This window comes from Mirounga angustirostris, unplaced genomic scaffold, assembly GCF_029215605.1.
Source record: "Mirounga angustirostris isolate CCGP_5_RB_7025 unplaced genomic scaffold, mMirAng1.0.hap1 SCAF_1, whole genome shotgun sequence".
NCBI classification, from domain to species: domain Eukaryota; kingdom Metazoa; phylum Chordata; class Mammalia; order Carnivora; family Phocidae; genus Mirounga; species Mirounga angustirostris.
In genome coordinates, this window is record NW_026991709.1 from 191,405,497 (window position 1) to 191,424,446 (window position 18,950).

The window sequence follows — 18,950 nt, forward strand, 5'->3', positions numbered from 1 at the left end:
CATGAGGGAGCATGGAAGAAGAGGAACTGGGATTATAGGAGACCAGAGCTCAGAGCAGAGAGAATGAGGGTGGGGGTAGGAGGGGGCCCACAACTTGATTTCGCACAGGGTCTTAGAGGAAATTAACAAGTCTTCAGAAATTCAGGACTTTTTTCATGGCTATAAATAACACAAAGGAGGAAGAATAAATATTCACCCATGTTTCCTTTTCAGATAAACTGAGAAGGAAAATTGCCACAATTCCAGGTAAACAATCACATGCATGGGCACTGACCAATCAGAACAGAGGTCAGGTATGGGAGCACCACGTGGGCAGGGACACTGACCCATTAGAACGAGTATTAGGTATTGTGTGGGGGACTTGTGAGAGGAGAGAACTTGAACCTTTAATGATGAGAGGCCTTTAGAAACTTCCTCCTGGGGTGCCTGGGTGGCTCAGTCGGTTAAGCGTCTGCTTTCGGCTCAGGTCATGATCCCAGGGTCCTGGGATCGAGTCCTGCATCTGGTTCCCTGCTTGGCAGGGACTCTGCTTCTCCCTCTGCCTCTCCCCCCAACCCCCGCTCGTGGTGCTCTCTCTCTCAAATAAATAAATAAAATCTTAAAAAAAAAAAAAAAAAAAGAAACGTCCTCCTGGGGTCACCTGGGTGGTTCAGCTGGTTAAATAACGGACTGTTGGTTTCTGCTCAGGTCACGATCTCAAGGTTGTGAGATGGGGGGGCAGGGCTCACACTCAATGGGGAGTTTGCTTGAGATTCTCTCTCTCTCTCCCTCTGTTTCCCCCCCCCCCCACCGCTCGTACGTGCTTGCTCTCTCTCTCTCTCTCTCTAATTAATTAATTAATTAAAAAAAGAAAGAAAGAAACTCTTCCTCCTCAGGTATCCACATCATTGCTGGGTTAGCTCCAATACCATCATTTAGGTTTCTTTTCAAATGTCTGTCTTCCAAGAAGTCTCTTTGACATCTCTCTCTAGTGTCTCTGCCTCTACCCCCTTTCACAGGTTTTCATATTACCCTGGTTTACTTTCCTCATAACTCTTCGTACTCTAGAACTAGCTTGTTTGTTTGCTTACTGGCTTATTGTCTCTGTCCCCTACTCGACTCTCCGGCCCCAACTAGACCGTATTGTTTTCTGAGGGCAGGAACCTTTTTCTCTTTTGTTAAGCAATGTATCTAGCATGCATAGTACCTACCACATAATACGTGCTCAATGAAATAAATATTGGTTGAATGAATAAACCCATACAGTGAAATTCTTTTATGTGAGTCTCTTGTCGTTCCTGAGTTTCTGTTGTCAGAATTGAATACTGTGGGCCTGAGAATCAAAAATGAAATTTTATGGATGGACTTCTTGGTGTTTTAATTTTCCTGACAGGAAATTCTATGGCCTTATATTTGCCTTTTTGTGGGCAAGGGTATTCACTTGTTCACACATATCAGTCCACAAACATTTGTTGAGGCTTTTCTGTGTGCTGGGTTATGCCTTAGAAATGTCCAGGGAAGTTCTGGGCATGAAAGAATTCTATTCTTCGCAAAACACTGATTTTCTGGGAAATAGATTAAATACTGGATAAATATGCTTTGATTCTGCAAAATCCAGACCTTGGTTTCAGACTTCAGGATAAAAGTGATTGGGATGGGCTTTGAAGCAAAAATTCAGGATTAGAAAATTTAGCACAGAGTACTTCCCCACTCCCTGCAGCTCATCTGTGGTTCACCACAACTTTTGCTTTTTACTCAAAACTTGACAGGATCTAATAGTGCCATAAAGGAGTGGTGCCCTGAATACCTGCATGTCCCTGGCATTTGGGGGCCCTTTGCCTCCCTCCTGTAATTTGAGGTTGTGGTGAGGCCCTTCTCCACTTTCAAAGACAGCTGCAGAAGGAAAATGTCCCTCTAATCACAGTCGACATCTTTCCAGATAGCTCATCAGAAATGGTAACTGGCTTTCACATTATTGTCCTGATGGCTTCTCTGCAGGCTTTTGCCAAGAGCATTATTCTCAAGTTAGTCAAGACTACTCTAAAAACTGGAGCTAATGAACTCTAGTTGGTCTGGATAAGGGGTCTTTGGCACATGGACAGTCTGTGGCTTTTCCTGAGGCTCCAGGCGCCTCCTGAGGCAGCATTCAGAAGAGCTGGGTTAAGAGAGGTTGTTGGCATATTCACGTACATTGTTTCGAGGGGAGGGATATCTATATACACCCATATACAGGCATTCTATGTATAGTATACATTTATATGATACATAAATGTAAATTATTTTTCTGCCCCTATTTGAGATTGAGTTACAGACATTATGTCCCTTTAGCCCCAAATACTTCAGTGTAAGAATAAGAGCATCCTCTCATCCAGTATAATTATCAAAAGCAGAAAATTTAATGTTCACAGAGTATATTAACTAATCCATTAATTTTTTAAATTTGCCAATGGTCACAATATTTTACAGCTATTATTTTTCCTGGTCCAGAATCCAATTCAGGGTCATGCACTGCATTTATTGTTATGTATTCTTTAGCCTCCTTTAATCTGGAACAGTTCTCCAGGCTTTCTTGGTATTTCTTGATTTTGAGAGTTTTAAAGAGTAGAGGCCAGTTATGTTATATGGTGTCCCTCAGTGTGGGTTTATTAAATATTTCTTCATATGTTTAGATTGAGATTATGCATTTAAAAAATATCTAGAGTTATGGGAGGATATTTTTTGGGGGGTGTGCATTTTTCACAGGAATATTTATAGGAGTGATATGGTGTCTTTCTTAGTGCATCACATCAAAGGATTTGTGATATCAATTTGTCCCAGTATTGGTGACATTAGCTTTGATTCAAAGTGGCATCTTGTAAGTTTCTCCATTGTGAAATTATGATTTTTCCCTTTTTAGGTAACAAGTAAATTGAAAGTATTGAAGAGTCCTATTTGTCATGAAATGTTAACCTACTAGTTTTAGCATCTATTGATGCTCCATCATCTCATCTCTGTTTATTAGTTAGTTATTTATGTCAGCATGGGCTCATGGATTCCTATTTTATTTGGTGGGTTATGGTACATTACTATCATCATTCATCTGATGCTGAGATTGTCTCAGACGTGGCTGGTGAGAGCCTTATAAGCTGGTGACTCTATCCATCCTTCTTAGAGCACTTTATTACTTCCTGATACAGAAAGATGTTCCAGGTTCATCTTGTATTTTCCCTGCCCTCACCCTGGAATCAGCTTTTTCTCCAAGTTGCCCTGGGTCATTTTAGTGGAGAATGGTATTTAGAAACCAAGATCTGGGTGCTGGGTGTGTTCAGAGCTGCTAGGGTATCAACACTTTTTCACCTCTCAGTTGATAGGGGTAGGGAAAAAATATAATTTTGTGTGTGTGTGTGGGTGTATAACCATGAATTCATTCTGATGCCTCCAATTTCAATCTACCTACATATATCTATTTAAAAAAAAAAAAACAGTTTCAGCTGTGTCATCTTTCTTTAGTACAGAGATACGTAAAGAAGGGAACAACCATCACCAAAAGGGCAGTTGTCTCAGTACCCAGATAACCTATAATAGCATTAATAAAATGACATATACACATGCTTAGCTCTGTCCCCAGTTTCATGTGCTTCCTTACAGAAAAAAATTTAATACATATATCAGGATGTATGTATGTACATGAGAGTATGTATTTTTTCTCTTTTAATTTTAAGAATTTGACACAGCAGGAAAAATGCTATGCATACCATTTATTGTTATTCTATTATTATCATTTTGGTAACTCAATACATCCTGGAGGTCCTTCCATATATTGTGTGGCTCTACACTATTCTATCTAATAACATTGTGTTTCTTATTATACAAATAGCCTAGTTTTATTTAACCAGTCTCTTTTGGTGGACATTGTGTTTCCAGTATCTTGCTGTTATAAACAATACTACAGTAAACATCCTTCTGCATGGATCTTGGTAAAAGTATATGGAAGCCCCCTGATAGAGTCTTACCAGGACTCCTGTCTGCTGGAGGAGAACTGTGGGTGGACCATGCAGCCAGGAGAAGGAGGAGCTGTGACTCTCTCTGGCTTCTGGACACTTCCTAACCTCTGATCAGAGGGGAAATGGACTCAGCCCTTTGTGTGTCTTGTATGAGGGAAGATCGATGTGAAGGTCACTTGATTTTAAATTTCTTCCCAGATTTATCTTTAAAATCTCATGTAAATTGACATTCTTTGCTTGTTGAAATATATAAATAATAGCTGGCATGGCTTCCTGAAAAGTCAAGTTGATGGACTGTGTTTACTCTGTGGCTTCACCTGCCTCCTAGTACACTTCCAGTGTTAGAAGCACAGAGCTATATTCAGCTTACCTTCTGCTCAGTCCCACAGAAACATACCCGGATACAAGTGCAAGTAGTTTATTTGGGAAGTTGATTTCCAAAAGCACTGGTGAGGGAGCAGGCAAGAGACAGGGAAGGGAAGCAAGCTGAAACAGGTAGTAATCAGGAACAGGTTAGCTCTGGGGGCAGCTGGGGCTCAATCCTGCTGGGGGCTTTAGGGACACTACGTAGGACAGTGGTTCTCAAACTTTGCTGCACATTAGAATTACCTGGGGAGCTTTGGAAACTCCTGATGTTCAGAATCCCTGGATGGTGGGATCCAGGCACGAGAGCTTTTTAAACCCCTGGGTGGTTCCAGTATACATTCAAGACAGACCACACCTCAGAGTTGTCCCTGCAAACTTTAGGAAGCTGGGCTATTTACGTATCAACTCTAGTACATCACAGGTTGGGGGCTGCTCTGGATGGCATTAAATCCCTGGCATTTCTGGCCTGTAGAAAGCCCAGTAATGCAGGGGAATAGTGACTTCCTGGGGGATGTGGGCCGGCCGAACTGGCTACACAGTTAGCTGGATCTGATACAAAATCTCGGTTTTGTGCACTTACAGAGCAGCCTTAATGAGCCATTTAAACTCTTTAAGCCTCAACTTCCTCATGTGTAATCATTTCTTCATACTGCTGTAAAGATTGGATGTCACATATGGAAAGTACCCAGCATTCAGTGGATTCCTTTTTTAAAAATTTTATTTATTTATTTGCCAGAGAGAGCGAGCGAGCACGTGCGCACAAGCAGGGGAAGCGGCAGGCAGAGGGAGAAGAGGCTCCTGGCTGAGCAGGGAGCACATCTCAGGACTCAATCCTAGGACCCTGGGATCATGACCTGAGCCAAAGGCAGATGCTTAACCGACTGAGCCACCCAGGCGTCCCCATACAGTGGATTCTTAATAGACAGTTGTCATTATAAACCCAGCAAAGGGAAGGAGAGAGGGAGTTCTAATCTGATAGACAGTACCTCATGGTTCTGCCAGGGAAACTTTTCTTTATATAAAGGCTATCCTGATGAGTTCTCAGGATTTACAGAGCATCTTAGCAGGTGCAGCCATTTCTCCAAGTGTTCTTCATCTCTGTTTTGTGTGGCAAGGTGCTCCCAGGAGTAGATGGTCCAGAGACCAGTGGCTAAAGGGAAGCTTTGATCTCCCTATGGTGAGATGCTTGCCTGTTAGCAGTTGGGGACCTACTTGAGAATACATGGGATGCATTCGGGGGTTTTCTAGATAGGGAAAGGCAGGAACACAAATGAGTAAAGAACGGAGAACTTTCCTTGTAAAATCAGGTTCCCAGTATTACCAAGGACTGTAAGCATATTTGACTCTGAATTGTACAGTCAGACTATCTGAATTGATTGGTTACATAGAGTAATTATCTAGAAATTAAGCAATTGTTTGGACATTCCCTGAACTATATAAATAATATTTTTGTTGATAAGGACTTCAAACCATTCCATATGCAAAGAACCTTAATAAATGGGAGTTCATTATGCTGTTAAAAATAAATGAATAAACACATAAAAGCAGGCCGGGGAAGCACCAGTGATTGTAATGTGTTATGAACCAAGGACTTCAGTGATTAGTCCAATTCAGTACACCTGAGATCCAGTAGAGGAAAATATAAAATATAGTAATTATTAGAAGGTCAAAAAAAGTGCTCCAGGGGCACCTGGGTGGCTCAGTCGTTAAGCGTCTGCCTTCGGCTCAGGTCATGATCCCAGGGTCCTGGGATCGAGCCCCGCATCGGGCTCCCTGCTCCGCGGGAAGCCTGCTTCTCCTTCTCCCACTCCCCCTGCTTGTGTTCCCTCTCTTGCTGTGTCTCTCTCTTCAAATAAATAAATAAAATCTTAAAAAAAAAAAAAAAGTGCTCCAGTTCATTCAATTTTGTGATTCTTGTCACATCCTATTGTTGAAAATCTGTGTGAGTGACAACCCCTTCTCCCACCCTAAATTGATGCCCATAATGAAGTTTTTCTAGGGTAATCTTTCTGGAAAATATACTCGCCAGCCCTCTGCCCTGGGTAGACAAGTTTTCTGTCTTCCTTCCTGCTCCTCTGGCCGGGAGGGTTTTGGAGGGAAAGGTGGTCTACGTTTGAGGAATGACAGTGAATCTGGCTGCCGGCTGCTTAGCAGCCCTGCTATGTGGTGGTGGCACCGGCTCCCTGGCTGGCTCTCCCCTCCTCCCATTTGTCTGGTTGAACATGTTTTTCTTCCAATGGGAGAGAAGGACCTTTCCTTGGCCAAGACGACTTCATCTCTGCTTCCAAACAAGCTATGGGCCAGGTGTTCCATGGCCAAAATCAATAATTGGGGCTTCTCCTAGTTGGCTAGGAACTTGAGCTGTTCCTGCGGTGCCTGGGTGGCTCAGTTGGTTAAGCGTCTGCCTTCGGCTCAGGTCATGATCCCAGGGTCCTGGGATTGAGTCCCGCATCGGGCTCCCTGCTTGGCAGGGAGCCTGCTTCTCCCTCTCCCTCTGTCTGCTCCTCCCCCTGCTTGTGCTCTTTCTCTGTCTCTCTGTCAAATAAATAAATAAAGTCTTAAAAAAAAAATACTTGAGCAGTTCCTGTGTGCCAGGCACTGTGCTAAGCCCTTTACCCACATTGATCTAGTTAACTCTCATAGTAACTTTTGTATTCCCATTTTATAGATGAGGAAATTCAGGTGTGGAGAGGTGAAATGATGTGCTTAAGGTTCTACAACAAATAAAGGGCATAACTAGGGTGTGAAGCCACCACGTCTGACTTTAGTGCCCACTTAACATCTTCAAACTACAGTTAATGGCATCTGCATACAAAAACTACATTTCATGTGAGTAAAGATTTATTTACCTGTAGCTCAGAGAGCACCCTGATTTCCAGGTTTGCTACCCTGTGAGCACATTGAAGACTCTAGAAAAAAAAAGGCTCAGGGTTCCTGGGTGCTGGAGAAGGATGTTTTAAAAATAAGGAGGAAAACCCGCCAACAGTGTATTAAAAATGGAGGAGGGGTCCCTGTGTCTTGCTCACCCCTGGAGCTTCAGACAGGGGAGAAACAGAATGTGGATCCATTCCCTGCTCAAACATGAGTTTAGTGAGTCCAGCTCCAGCTAAGGGCAAGTACAAGAACACAAAATCCTTTTGCTAATCTCTCCCCCAAGAAGGCGCAGATGAAAGGGAGGCATTAAAGCCTCTGAAACCACCAAAGCTGTTTGCCAGCAAAGAGATAAATCAAAAAGGTTTGAGATCTGGTTTGAATTTAATAATTACAAACGACTAATCAGGGGCCATTTGCTGTCAGGTCGGGAGCTGCACTCCCTCCATCAGTGCGTTTTTGCTGGTCTGGTCACTTGGTTATTAAATAGAAAAACCCTGTGATTAAATCACTGGGCTGTTCCAACACTAATCAATTCAATCTCAGCCATTTAAAATGAAGTCAGGCCTTGCATTTGCCCTGTCTTCTGTGAGAGGAGTGGGAACTCAGCAGACGTGACTGGAGGTATCCACAGAGCGTCCACGTAGACCCCCGTGTGCCGTGGGCAGCCTGAGGAGGGTCAGGCCGTGTCCCAGCTCGGTCACCCACCATCCTGCAGGATCCCCATCTCTGGTGCCCACCCTGCCCACCTCGCAATGTCAAATAACAAACAAAACAGCAGTGACAGCAGTTGTAATAGTAATAATAATGTAATAGTAATAGTAGCAATAATTACGACCATGTTTTAATCTTTTGCCATTTGCCTGGCCCTGTTCAAAGTATTTTATCTCCTATAATCCTTGGAATAACCCTGTGATGGAGAAATCAAAGCTTATAGAAGTGTTTTATAGACATTTATAGATCCCCACATTTGGAAACTGCCTGCCCATAGTAGGTCCTCAGTAAATAACTGTTGGATGAATGGATAAAGAAGTAACTTTATCACACCAAATAGCAAATGATGGAGCTGGATTTCAAATTCAGGTCTGTCTCATTTATGTTCCTAATCTCCATCAGGTATGTAGGTAAATGCCTTGTGAGCCTTTCTATATTGTTTTTTTTTTAATTTTATTTCATTATGTTAATCACCATACATTACATCATTAGTTTTTGATGTAGTGTTCCATGATTCATTGTTTGCGTATAACACCCAGTGCTCCATTCAGTACGTGCCCTCTTTAATACCCATCACCAGGCTAACCCATCCTCCCATTCCCCCTCCCCTCTAAAACCCTCAGTTTGTTTCTCAGAGTCCATAGTCTCTGGTGGTTCGTCTCTCCCTCCGATTTCGCCCCCTTCATTTTCCCCTTCCTACTATCTTCTTTTTTTTTTTAACATATAATGTATTATTTGTTTCAGAGGTACAGGTCTGTGATTCAACAGTCTTAGACAATTCGCAGCGCTCACCATAGCACATATGCTCCCCAATATCTATCACCCAGCCACTCCATCAGTCCCACCCCCCACCACTCCAGCAACCCTCAGTTTGTTTGGAGATTAAGAATTCCTCTGTATTGTTTTAAAACATGTATTGTTTTAAATAGATGTTTACATTTATGATATATTTTTAATATATTAATTTAAATAGAGCACATATTGTTTTTAAACGATATGAAAAGAGAAATAGCATTGTGTGGCAGAAATTCTGGTCAGTGGTTTGGGAATGAGGCTGGCCCAGAAAGAAATCCCTGTCTTAGTATTTACTAATTTTGTGACCTTGAGTGAGCTCAAGTGTCCCTCACTGTAAAATGAGCACAGCAATACTTATTTAAACTGGGTTAAAGAGAAGCTTAACTGGAACAGTCCTTTAAGCACAGTGCTTAGCTCATAGCAGGTGCCCAGTTCCAGCATCCACTTCCCTTCCCTTATGTATTAGAAAGTACCCGGTGATTCTCCTTGAATTCTAAGGCTTAACACCTCAAGGGATCCCAAGATTTGAGCCCAGAGAGAATGGAAGCTGAGCCCTGTAGGATAAGATATTCAGGCTTGGACCAACTCTTCTTCCTCCTCCTCCTCTTCTTCCTCCTCCTCTTCTTCCTCCTCTTCCTCTTCTTCCTCTTCTTCTCCTTCTTCTCCTTCCTCTCCTCTCTCTCCTTCTTCTTCTTCCTCCTCTTCTTCGTCTTCTTCAAGATTGATTGATTGACTGATTGATTTTTAGAAAGAGAGAGGAAAGAGCATGCACACTGGGAGGGGCAGAGGGAGAGGGAGAGAAACAGACTCCCCGCTGAGCGCAGAGCCCCATGCAGGGCTCAGTCCCACAACCCTGAGATCATGACCTGAGCCGAAATCAAGAGTTGGGCGCTTAACTGACTGAGCCATCCAGGCGTCCCTTGGACCAGCTCTTCTGAACATTGATCAACTAAGGATAGGGTCAGTGCTCCCCATGGAGAGCTTACCCAGAACACTAGAAAAAATAGTTGTTTCCGGACCATTTACCAATGAGATTTAGTGGTCTGCCTTATGCTATTAGAAGGTAGCCAAACCTAAAGGAGATGGCCATCGAGTGGCCTGAAGAACAGTGATGCTTCATGAAAGTGGGTTGAAAGGAGCACAGGTGAAGATCTAAGGTCAACATAGCAGGATGGTGTTACCAGTAGTGAGTCTCAGAGTCCACTTGATCCATCCAGACATACTCCTATTTCCATCAGACCTCATATCCAAATATACAAACGGCTTTGCTCTTTTACAAATTAACAATGGGGACTCCTGCTTGTTTTTTGATTTGAGAAGCATGAGAGAGTTTTTCCAGCACCCAAGCACCTCTAGAAAGTGCCTTATCAAATATGTAACCTGCAGGGCTAAGGAACCAAACAGTACATTCAGACGCTCTGTTCCCATAAATTCCCTTCTGTAACTGCCTTTCCTGCCTGTCCCACATAGGCACCCAGGTGTTCAGACAAAGGGTTCAGGTGTCCATTAAGTTCACTTATAATTTGGTTCAGTTGACTATTCCCTTTCAGCTGAGGTATGTTACATACTTGGATTCCTTGCTCCTAAAGCACAGAGACTAAGTCCGCATGCCATTGCTGAGGGCAGTGCCTGGATATAGATGCCCTGCTCATGGGTGTGTCTCACCCTTGAAGAGATCTGACATTCCTTCTCATAGGAGGAGTGGAAGTCACCAGTGTCCCACTGGGACCCATGTTTGAACAGCCATGATTTCTTTTAACATGTCTACATATTTTAAGGAAAATAAATGCCCTCACTGGTAAGGAAAAAAAAAAAACTTTCCTATTTGAAAAACGAGAGTTGTAGCTTAAATGTGCAGGTTTTGAGTCTCCCAAGGAAATCTGAGGTTGAAGAATGTCAGCTTTCAGTGATCTTTGCTTTTGAGGTTTTGATTTAATTTTGGCAACCAGGTGGTTAGCGGAAGGGAAGGGTGTCACCTCAAAAACACTGGTCTCCTTTATTCATTCTTTCCTTTAGTCACTCATTCAAAAATTATTCATTGACCCACTGCACAGGGCACTGGGGTTTAAAGTCATGTGCTCAAATCAGTGTAGACTGCAGCACCCAAGGTGCTTTGTTTTCATGGTTGAAAGGGAAGTGGACTGTGCACTCGCTTCAGTAAATTTAACAAGAATAACAGGGTGGTTCCATGGCTCCTCCAATTGGCTGATGAAAACATGTGAGGCCAAGTGTGTAAATAGACAGTTCACACAGTGTCCTTCCTGCCTAGGAACCTCCCCTCCCCCCGTAACCTGACCATGGTTTCCGATGCACAGGGGAAGTAAAATGGTGACTTGGCTCATCCATAGCCTACCTGATAGCAGGCAGTGATAGTTTTAAAACTAGAAAGGACCTCAAAATGTTACCTAGGTGTACTATCTTCAAGGCCAATTCTTGTTTTGTTTTTGTTTTTTTCTTTTTTAGAGAGGGAGTGGGGAGGGGCAGAGGGAGAAAGAGAGAGAATCTTAAGCAGGCTCCACACCCAGCACGGAGCCAGATGTGGGGCTCAATCTCACAACCCTGAGATCATGACCTGAGCCAAAATCAAGAGGTGGACACCTAAGCGACTGAGTCACCCAGTGCCCCAAGGCCAATTCTTTAGTAGAATAGGTTATAAAGGTGTTTCCTCCCAAACTCCTTGTGCTCAACACTTTCTTAGACCATCTCTGTATGATGTGCCCTTCCAGAGTCTGGGACAGAACAGTGCAGTGGGGAAACACATAGCTTGGAGCCCAATGAATCTAGGCTCTGCCCCTTGCTAATTATAGAACTTTGGGCAAATCCTTGCCCTTCTCTGAGCCTCCATCTCCTCCTCTGCAAAATGGAGATAATATTTATTCCTGCCCACCTCCTGAGGTGGTAGTGAGGATCAAATCAGATCACGCATATGAAGATTTAGTTCTGTGATCGGCATGTAGTGAGTGTTTAACAGGCTAAAGCTGATTATTGTCAATATCAATCATTTTGGTGAAGTTCAAAATGAGTGCAGTGTCCTGCCACGCCCTCTGCTTTCTGAGATGCTCATTAGTCTATGTCTCCAGGATTTAAATTTCCCACTGGTGATTTCTTCCATGGACTGTTCTTTAGATCATTGTTATGAGCTCAGCTCTCCAATAATTTAGAAATTCCTAGGTGGAATTTAGAAGCTCCCGCATGGGATATGCAGCACATGCATGGGACCTGCACACCCTTCATCACCTGAGTTGACTGGGCTGGCCAGTCTGGTTGAAGGGGTGCCCATTTGGTCCCCTCCACTCCCTCTACCTGTGCCCCTCTTGGAATTGGGTAATTGGTGAAGACAAACTTCTCAAAGGGAGCAAGACCAAGGGCATCAACAAAACAATCAAATACTGTTGTAAGGGGTGTCAGCCATACACCAGATACGGTACCAGCTTCTGAAATGTGACCTGGACCGACAAGTCCTGCCTTCATGGGCTGATGTCTGATGAGAAGGTCAACCAAAAACCAGAAAACAAAATATTAAATTAAATTATCATTCTAAACTAGGTCTCCTTTGCTAGTCTCCGTCTCAGCATCTGACCCATTCACAGCAGAGATCATAATCAGTAATTATTTCGTTTTCTTGTTACTCCCAATTAGTGGGCAAGGAGCACAACTGGCTCATTCACCGCTGTCTCTCCAGACCCACAGCAGGGCTTTGCACATCAAAAGTGCTCAGTGGCCATAAAGCAAGTGAACAAATGACCAAGCGATACTTTGTGAAATTTTTGCTTCAGGCTCAGAATTTAAATATCAGGCTCCTTCATTGCTGCAGTGGTCCTTGACCAACCCCTGTAACAGAAATTGAAAAGAAAATCCACGTTGATAATCCATTCAGCTTTCATTTTGTAAAATGTGTGGGTTTCTTAAGGAGATCATTCTATCCCAGATTAACTGGCCATGGCTTAATTAAAAAGGCAGCTAGAGGACATTTGTCTTCTGGATTTGACACTTGAGGCATGTGGAAGTGTCTGGGCCCAGGAGGGCTCTGGAGACTAGGTGCTGGGTAATGTGTTGAGTTGGTCTGGAGAGGGCTGCATGCCTATGGGGAAAAAAACTCTTATTATCCCCTCTCCTTCCCCAGGGTGGGCTTCTTGGGGTAACAGGTTACCATTAATGTGTAGCCTTGACAAAATTGCAGAGCTGTAGGAATGGAATTGTAGCACCCCGAAGTTCTCTAATCGGACAATACCGGGTAGCAGCATATATCTGTGTGGCTTACAGTTTGGGTAACACATGACAGGAACTGCCATTTATTGTGCACCTACTGTATATCAGGCCTCGTTCCAGCTGCCATATTCATATTATCTATGATCCTCATGACAGCCTGACCCTGTAGACATTATTTCCACATTAGAGATAACATCCCAGAGCCTCAGCCCCTCATGGCAGTTCCCAAGATCCCAGGTATAACACTAGCCTCTCAAGGCAAGAGTGGCCAGACTCAGGAAGGGCAGGGGCTGTCCTGGCAGCAGCTCTTCCCCTCTCGTACACCCCACACATGTTACTGACTGATTGAAGCATTCTCCCATTTGCTGTGCTACGTAGTCCTTCACATTGCAGCCTTCCCAGCAGATACTACCAGACATTCCGGAGAGCAAATGAGTTGTAACCTATTTGCCAAGTATGCTTTATGTGATGTGTGTGAAGGGTTCTGCCCCAGGAATTAGAATCCTGGATTCTGTAGCCATGTAACTTTGGACAAATTGTTTATCTCCCCTGGCTTCAGTTTATTTACCCTAGAATGGAAATTATCCCTTGACCTACTTGCCTCAAAAAGTCACCTTACAAATATTAACCAGTGAATTGGCTTCACTGACCCCACAGAGCTACTTTTAACTAGAGGATGAATCAGTGAGTATCAGATTCCTATGCAAACATGAAACATCCTCAAAAGTGGCAAGTGGCTACCAGCATCTTCTCAAGGCTTTCCCCAAAACCCCTGGAATAGAGTTCATTAACGCAGATTCTTGAGCACCATCCCAGATGGCTGATTCAATGTCGTGATTCCTGGCATTCATCTCTAAATCATTCCACTGCTCAAGTGGAATAATATATAGGATCTAGAACTCCACTACTCTGGATAGAACCAGGTGCACCTGTGGGGTTCTAAAGATCTAGGTAGCTGGCTCTGAAGCAAGAGGCCCTAGTCCCCTCCCAATATGTTTGGCAAACTTATTTACCTTCTGGCCTCTTCAAATGTCTCCTCTGAGAATACCTCCCCAACCCCCGCTGAAGCCAAACTGATTACTCCTCCCTGTGCTTCCAGAGCTTCAGACCCATGTTTTGAGCACCCATTGTGTACCAGGCACTCTGCTGAGTTCTAAAACGCATCACCTTATTTTTTTCCTCTCTCTTTGAGAATAGAAGCTAATGTCATCACCCCCACCTTAAGAATTGAGAAGGGGTAACTGAGAAAAGTGATGTGACTTTCCTAGGATGTTTGGATTTTACTGCATTATAGCTCATTCCTTTAGAGTCAGTCCCTCTTCAAGAATGTGAGTTCTTTAACTATGGGTGCTGCTGGTCTTTGCAGTCCCAGGAGCAAATGAAGGTCCAGGCTCGTGGTAGACGCTCAACAAATCTTCCTTGAACTGAAGCAAAATAATAGAACAATTATAGTGAGATAGACAAGGATGGCTCTGGTCACTTTCCATTGTCTGTCTGTCTCTCCTGCTCAGAATATGATAGAGGAGGAAGAGGTGAGCTTCTTTAGGGATTGAAGACTCCAGATGTCTCTGGACTCCATGGGAACTGCATGCCAGTGATTCTGGTCCTTTAGTAGGTTTCTGCCAAGTAGGATCAGGAGACTTAGCAAGTCACAAATTAGGGACTCAAGCAATACTTCCCTGGTTGGTTGAGCTGGGATATAGAAGAGAGGTGAACGTATCTCTGATGAGCTTTATTATGGTTTGTAGATGGAGTTTCTTTTCATTTTATAAGGAAGAAAATATATTTTCCACATCTAACCTGGCAGACTTCCTTGGTCATAAGGTCATTTCAAATTCAATTTTCTTCCGTTCAAGTAATGATTTTTCTTGGCGTTTATGGCTATATAATAGGAAGGTTGGAGATGATGTCTAAGGTTTGTTCCAGCTTTCTGGTTCTGTGATTATATTAGGACCCTAGATGAAGTTTAGGACAAATTTAAATTACCCAAGTACAAAGAGCTCTAAAAATGAAAGATCTTTAAGTGAATTTGATTTTCTTTCTAGGCTAGTTTCTTCTCCCAAGTTAGAATCTGAACTTTGTATCTAAATTTCTGAGCCTGGGTATATAGAGATATTTAGGAAAAAAGGAAATACAAAAAGAAACAAATTGTAGCAGCAGGAATAAGAACAATACCTTACCAATTACCTTAGAGTTTATAAAGCTTCCTGTGATTTCTTAGGCTTTCTTAGAATTGTTCGTTTACATAGGTTGGTTAAAGTTTTGGGGAAACATGATAGAAGTGACAAGGATTACATGTGCCGTTCAATTGATTGCTTTTTTTTCCCTTTCCTTAATCAAAGCCATAATCCCTGTCTACACTGAACTTTGTTTATCATTTGTTTTGCAGCGAAAACGCAAGCAGAGCACCCAAGATGAGGATGCTGTTAGCCTTTGTAGTCTCGACATAAGTGTAAGTACAGTGCTTCCTATTGTCTCTCCCATGAGAGCACCTCTAATCTCTAAATCTATTTGTTAACATGCCATGTGCTTTAAGGGGGCTTCCAGCTCCTGACAATGGAAGTTGTGACCTGGGGAGAACTCTTTTAAACATTTCAGTTGACTGGAGAAAGCTGAGTGGCCAACTTAAGCTTCTAAGCCAAGTTGTTTATTGCTCATGTTTTTTTCTCTCATAAAATGAATTATGAAATCAGTGCATCTGAGTAGAATCTAGATGAATGCCACGGTGCCGTTTTAGAGGCTGGTTCCAGAAGATGGTCAGATGTTTGTCCCCCTTTCATGAAAGTTAATAAGTTGGCCCAACTCAGGCAGCCAGTGCTGGGAGAAGTCTCCAGCTGCATGACGGAGTGAGTGACTTGGGGTTTAACAGATCTTCATTTGAATCAAGATTCTACATTTACCATTAATGTGACACCTTTCCTTATATCTGTTTTCTCATCTGGAAAATAGAGATGAAAAGACTTCACCTAACAAGATTGTTGTGAGGATCAAATAAAACAATAAAAGTGAGATACCAAGCACAATTGCCTGGTACATACTAGACACCCACCAAATGTGAGCCTTGCTGTATTTTTCTTGAAAAGCGGAAGTTTACAAAAGATGTTTAATGACATGGTAGTCGAGTGCTGATGCTGATAGAGGTTAAGAGCTTACTTGAATTTGGGGGGCTATGTCCTGGGTGCTTAATTTCAGCAGCTTTCTTTGTATGGCCTCTTTGTTTCCCCAGCGACACAACTGGGAAGCCAACCTGGGCCTCTGATGCACTCATTACTCAAGTGCTGGGGGATGGATATTCAGGTCCTCTTGGGCTCCCCACATCCATTCATCTTGTGCACTTCCTTGGAGTGAGCTCATTGTGTGTGGTGGATCCATCCAACTTTAGGCTCTGGTCTTTCTCCACAGAAACCACTGATGCCATTGTTGTGAGATGAGAAAGCTTCTATGCTAAGAGTGAAGAGCTGAGTCATGGTCCTGGCTCTGCTTGTAACTAACAGTGCAACCTTGGCAAGTTGCTTCTCCTCTCTGAGCCTCAGTTTCCTCATTTGTTAAAAAAAGAGGTTTGAGATCAAGGCCTCTAAAGCCATTGTGAAAATTTGAAACTTTGTTGAACATGGATCATGGGGTTCTCATCTGACAACATTTATTTATCAGTCTAAACAATGCTTTTAGTTATTTTTAATTATTGCAGAATTTTGTGTGATGCAAATTGCCATGATGGAGTGATCCTGAGCTGGCATCTAATTAATGTACTTGGGCATCTTTTTCTCACCATATGGTATTTGTTCCAGTCTTTAGACCATCAGATTGATGGCATTGGACCAGTTTACTTGGATACCATGGTAACAGGACAAAAAATGATGTTCTTCTGGGTTTTACTTTACTCACTGAATGTTTTATTATTGACAGGTGAAGTCTAGGAAACGTCCCTTAGCAGCAACAAGTTTTTTTGTATGTTTCAATGTTTTTAATTTTGTGGTAATTATTAGGATCATTGACTTTCCAAAATGAAAGAGCTCTTATCCAACATATAGTTGCCCTCACACTTTGAAAATGAAGAGTAGAAGCCTAGGGAGATGTAGTGATTTAGGCAAGACTTTAATCTAAGATCACATCTCATCAAACATATTTCTTCAACTACATTTTATTATATTTATTTTTTAGGAAAACATGTCTCTAGACTTTTTTTTTAATCAAAAACCACGAACCTCTCTTATATGTAAGGATTATTTGCAATTATGAATTGTGATTGGTTTTTATGCTGATTGACATCGATAACCTTGCCTTCTCTTAAGATCACTTAAGTCTCATATAATCAACAATCTGACTTCTTTTCTCTTGGTGCAGCTGCAAAGGATATTTCTCTCTCTTTTTTAACCCTCTCATATCATGTTTTGTCATAATAAAGAGACTTGTATAGAAAAGAAATCTACCTTTATGTTTAGGGATTCAGCTATGGCCAGACTCCTTTCTAATTTGCCTGGCATTTTTCCTGAATCTTGGTAGACAGATTCTAGAACCTCAGCAGAGTTTCCTCCAAATATTGTCACATGGTATTATAATAATTGTAAAAGTTAGAAAGATCCTAGACTCCTAGAAGCTGTTGGAAGACATGAAAACTGGTGTGTTCCAGGTTCACTCACAATCCCAGTCATCTGGAAATGACAGGATGTGTGACAGATCCAGCCAGGGCCTCAGAAGAAGTGTAAATGATTTTTAGTCCCTCACACCTAACCAGCACTCAGTGGAGGTACATTGAATTGAATGAAGTGGTGGGTGGAGCCACTCATGAGAGATGTTTTACCATGAAGGCAACAGTGTCTAAATAAGTAGTTGAGTCCAATAAATGAATTGTTCTAATAAATAAATGGCCTTTGTAGGCTACTTGAAGATGCTTTAAAATGGTTGATATCCAGTAGTCACAGTCCCTTAACTAACCAGCAGCATTACTGAAGAGTTGCTTGAGCCTGTTTCTATGTGTCGTGGAAAGTATCTGAAAAGAAGGTGGGTTCTGACTAATGACTCATACGGGAGGATGTGAGGGCTTGGGAAAGTAATATTAGTAACTCTCAATTTTGATTCCATTTAATAAATGGAAAGATATTCATCAGATGTGTGCTTTCAACAAGAAGTTACTAGATGAAGGGAAGGGGTCCCTAGGGGATCATGGTCAAGTTTCCATTGTGGTCCAGCCCATTGCTGCATGCACAATGAGCTCTTAGTATGTACGTATTGCTTGATTAGTTTTTAAAAACAAAAAAACAGTGAACCCTCCTAATGTGTAGTAGAATTTAACACATACAGCCCTGTTAAAGAAATATATCTGTCACATAGAGTTGGGAGATGTTAACACAGATGAAGTCTTCCCCCTTTGATTAAAAAGTATGTATAGAGCCCCTCAGGGTGTGTGAGTGATAACACCAAACATTCCTACTGACATCTTGCTTTACTTTAAAGCCTCAAATGACGATTCTGTTAGGTGCCTGGAAGGGAGTTTTCCTTCTAACCTCCTACTGAACTTGGGCTTAGAGACCAAATAGAAGTGCGTAAGCTAAGAAAAGAGCTTATTCTTACAGACAGGGATCTTCCATTGTTTAGGGGGTCATGGACTCTTTTGGGAATCTGGGCTCCAGAAAATTTTACAAGATTGATGTGTGATTTCATGGGCCCCATGAGCTCAGCCAAGACCCATGTTAAGAGTTCCTTCTTAAAAAGGGAATTGGAAGGGTCTTAAGGCATGGTGATGTACCTCCAAAGAATTATTCTCCCACCCTCCACCCCCAGCACTTGGTGAAAATAAGTGGTGATGGAATGTCCATACTAGTTGATGCTATAATTGTTCTCTGATTTTTCCCACCACTTTACCCAAGCCACTGGCTGAGCCCCCAGCTTCCTGGCAGAATAGAACACAAAATATTCCAGAAAAAAAAAAAAAAGGCAACCTATACTTTTGAGAACAAATTGCAGAGTGGAGAATGCTCCTAGCAGCCGCCTACAAATCTCTTCTCACGTCAGAGGATGTGAGTGGGATGGTTT

The 18,950-nt window shown here is 42.5% G+C and overlaps 1 protein-coding gene across 3 annotated transcripts in view; it reads left to right on the plus strand.

Moving 5' to 3' along the window:
* Positions 1-18,950, plus strand: part of ARHGEF3 (Rho guanine nucleotide exchange factor 3) — a 299,011-nt gene that overhangs the window by 142,223 nt on the left and 137,838 nt on the right. For all 3 annotated transcript variants that reach the window (XM_045862139.3, XM_045862138.3, XM_045862137.3), the window contains one exon: positions 15,307-15,369. In XM_045862139.3, coding sequence (XP_045718095.1) covers positions 15,307-15,369 — 63 coding nt within the window. The remainder of the gene's footprint in view (positions 1-15,306; positions 15,370-18,950) is intronic.